The 2,907-nt window shown below is 48.8% G+C and overlaps 1 protein-coding gene across 1 annotated transcript in view; it reads right to left on the bottom strand.

The window, feature by feature from the left end:
- SIGLECL1 (SIGLEC family like 1) overlaps positions 1–2,907 on the bottom strand; it is a 21,226-nt gene that overhangs the window by 15,248 nt on the left and 3,071 nt on the right. The window contains 1 exon segment of the mRNA XM_042783235.1: positions 2,044–2,200. Within this exon segment, the coding sequence (XP_042639169.1) occupies positions 2,044–2,200 (157 nt within the window).

Below are 2,907 nucleotides of genomic sequence, written 5' to 3'. Positions count from 1 at the left end.
GGGAGAAAGATGAAGCAGTCTGTTTCTGGAAATATTTACAACCTTGGAAACCTATGGGCGGAGGGGTCACTATGAGTCAGATCCAACTTGACAGTAGCGAGTTTTTTTTTTTTTTTTTTTTTTAAATCTATCTATCCATCATTATTTTAGGCACTGTTCTAGTTGCTGGGCATACAAGTAGAAAAGAACACACACACAGTCCCTGTTCTCATAGAACTTCCACTTAAGCGCAGTCAGGATAAGGACCTACAGGACAAAGACTTTTCTGGGTGTTCCAAGACCCATCTTCTTTTCTCTACCTGCCACATTTTGTCTTTGGACACAACCTTTCACTTGTTCTTCATCTAGGTATAATTTAGGTGAGGATACTGAAGGTCTGAGGTGGGCAAAAAGCCTTGTCCAAAGACATGCAGTCACTAAGCGGTAGGGTTGGGATTAAGTGTATAATGACACCAAAGCATGACACTCTTGTATGCACAGTATATTCTAGCTACTGGTCACTCTGTAGGGGCTCAAAAGTGACTTCCTCATGGGCCTATTTCATAGTCTCACATTTATTTTCCTTCCTGTGACATCATCCCTGGGGTGGGGGAGGCAGGTTTCTTAAGGCTAACCCCAGCAAGAATCCTAGAGGTTACTTTCAAAGGTCCTAAGACCAAGTCCCAGAATAATTTCTCTACTTTTATTCTATAGAGAACAAGTGTGGGGGAGGGGTGGAGGCTGGGAGGGCTGTGGGAGCTGAAGAGACCCTGGGAGCCCCTGGTTGGCTATAGACTCCAGGGTTTCTGGGGGTTCCAAGGACTCTGTAGATGGCTGTCGTTCCAGGGATGATGGTGAGTCCAGGTACGATGTTTCCGCAGGCTCCGTCGACTCCAGTTTATCTTGTTCTTCTGGGGAGATGGGTAAAGGATGAAGACGGTTGGAACAGGTCTGGAGTTGAGGTGAGCCGATCTGAAAAGGACAACCATTTAAGCAAAGAATCAAGGCAAAATGGAGTACGCCTTGGCTGAACCTTTCCTTGTAGTCCCATGCTTTGAGCCTGCAACCCTGTCTTTTCTTGCTGGTCCTCCCTCAACCCTTCCAACATCAGGAACCACCCTGGCTCTCTTATTGTAAGGATACTTTTCCCACCAGCCTGGTTGCTTTCTGAGGGCAGGGACTAGGTCTTATCCATTTCTGAGAAGCCAGCATTGCCAGAATAAAGAGAAAATAATGCACATTGGTAGAACTCAACAGATGTGGGGTTCACCCGCAAAGGGGCACCAGCTCTCAGAGCAGGGTCTAAGGACAGCAGCAGGGCACTTCTGGTCCTAAATAATCTTCAGTGATAACTAACACTATAAGAGCCCTGGTGGCCCAGTGGTTAAGCACTCAGCTGCGATCCAAAAGGTTGGTGGTTCGAACCCACCAGTGGCTCCATGGGAGAAAGATAGGCAGTCTGCTTCCATAAACTCTTTAAGTGGTAACTAACAGGATAAGTTGGATTGCCCAACCTTCCTTCCGAGGAGTGGTTGGTGGGTTTGAACCGCCAGCCTTCTGGTTAGCAGTCAAGTGCCTTATCCACTATGCTACCAGAGCTCCCCAAACAACAAACAACAACAACAGGATACTCTAGCAGCCTCGCAGGCAGTGGACACTTCTTCTAAGTGCTGCTGAGGATATGGGGTACAGGATAAATGAAGGAGTCACCTGGGCTCAGCCTGGTCTCCAGTCACGTTGGGTTGACTTGGGCTTACGCCATCTACAGACTGTGCTGACCACCACTGAGACCAAACTCCTTGGTTTCTACTCTGTTGCTATGACACTGTTAGGGATTCTCACAATCTTCTTGCGAATGGGGATGCGGTGTGCTGGTGTGTATGTGTGAACTAACTTCTAATAACCCCTTGAGTTACTTCTGTTAAACTTTCCCCTTCTTCCTCTCTCTCAGCCTTAGCATCATCATCTGTAACACAAGGCATGATTCCATTTTGCCTCTCCCCATGAGTCATCGTATTATCCCTGCGACTGGCAGACTAGACTGCAGACACAATGGGTGTTTACCAGTATCCGGCTGTCAGAAGGTGGGGTGATCATGGATTCTTCTGGTTCCTCAGGTTTCAGAGTCTTCCTGGGTTCTTAGTGTGCCCTGCCTCCAGGCTTCTTTTCGGTCTTGACCTCTGCAGTTCTCTTGGTCCGTTTCATCCTGGTGCGCATCAGTCTAAGGCAACAATCAGCCCGATCAGCTCTGCCTCTCTGCTTCCCTGTCCTCACAAACGGGCTCCAGTCTTGACCAGAACTTCTGGGGAGGCTGAGAGCCTCCACAACACTAACAGCTACCCGTGTTACCCGGGGAGAACCACATGACTTCTCTGGGGCTCAGGTTCACGTGCTGCTCATGGGGTTGTGGGGCTCGGCTGAGGTCAGCTATCAAAGAGGTTGGCAGATGGTCAAGAGATTATTTCTGGTCTTCAATTCCACTTGATTATACTTTGAAAACAGTCCCTCAACTTGCCCTGCCAGTTTCGCTCCTCTTCAATCACTCCCTGCTCCTCCTAGCTTGCCCCACACCTCAGGAAGACCTGACCCTTTCCTGCTTGGACCACAGCCCCATCTTTCTGCTGGCTTCTGGCCTCCAAGTTCCCACCCTCTGGTCTGTGTCCTACCCTAAAGCGAACCCTTTCCTTCCCAGCGTAGCCCTCTTCCATGGCTCCCCACTGAAGATGAAGTCCACGCTGTTTGGACTGGCTAGAGGGTCCCCTGCCCGATCTCTGGCAACCCTACCTTTTCTGTTCTAGGCTCCTAGCAGATACTTTCAGGCATGTTTCAAAGGTCTTTAGGAACTCACAACAAGGACTTTTTTTCCAGCCTCGTTTTCACTCATTACCTTCTCTCCGAATTCACCTTTGTTCCAGTTACCCAAAAACA

The sequence above is a fragment of the Orycteropus afer genome, unplaced genomic scaffold (genome assembly GCF_000298275.1).
Source record: "Orycteropus afer afer isolate SDZICR_OR568_19922 unplaced genomic scaffold, OryAfe1.0 scaffold00765, whole genome shotgun sequence".
Classification (NCBI taxonomy): domain Eukaryota; kingdom Metazoa; phylum Chordata; class Mammalia; order Tubulidentata; family Orycteropodidae; genus Orycteropus; species Orycteropus afer.
Note: the sequence above shows the minus strand (reverse complement) of the source record. Positions and strands in the feature narration are given on the sequence as shown.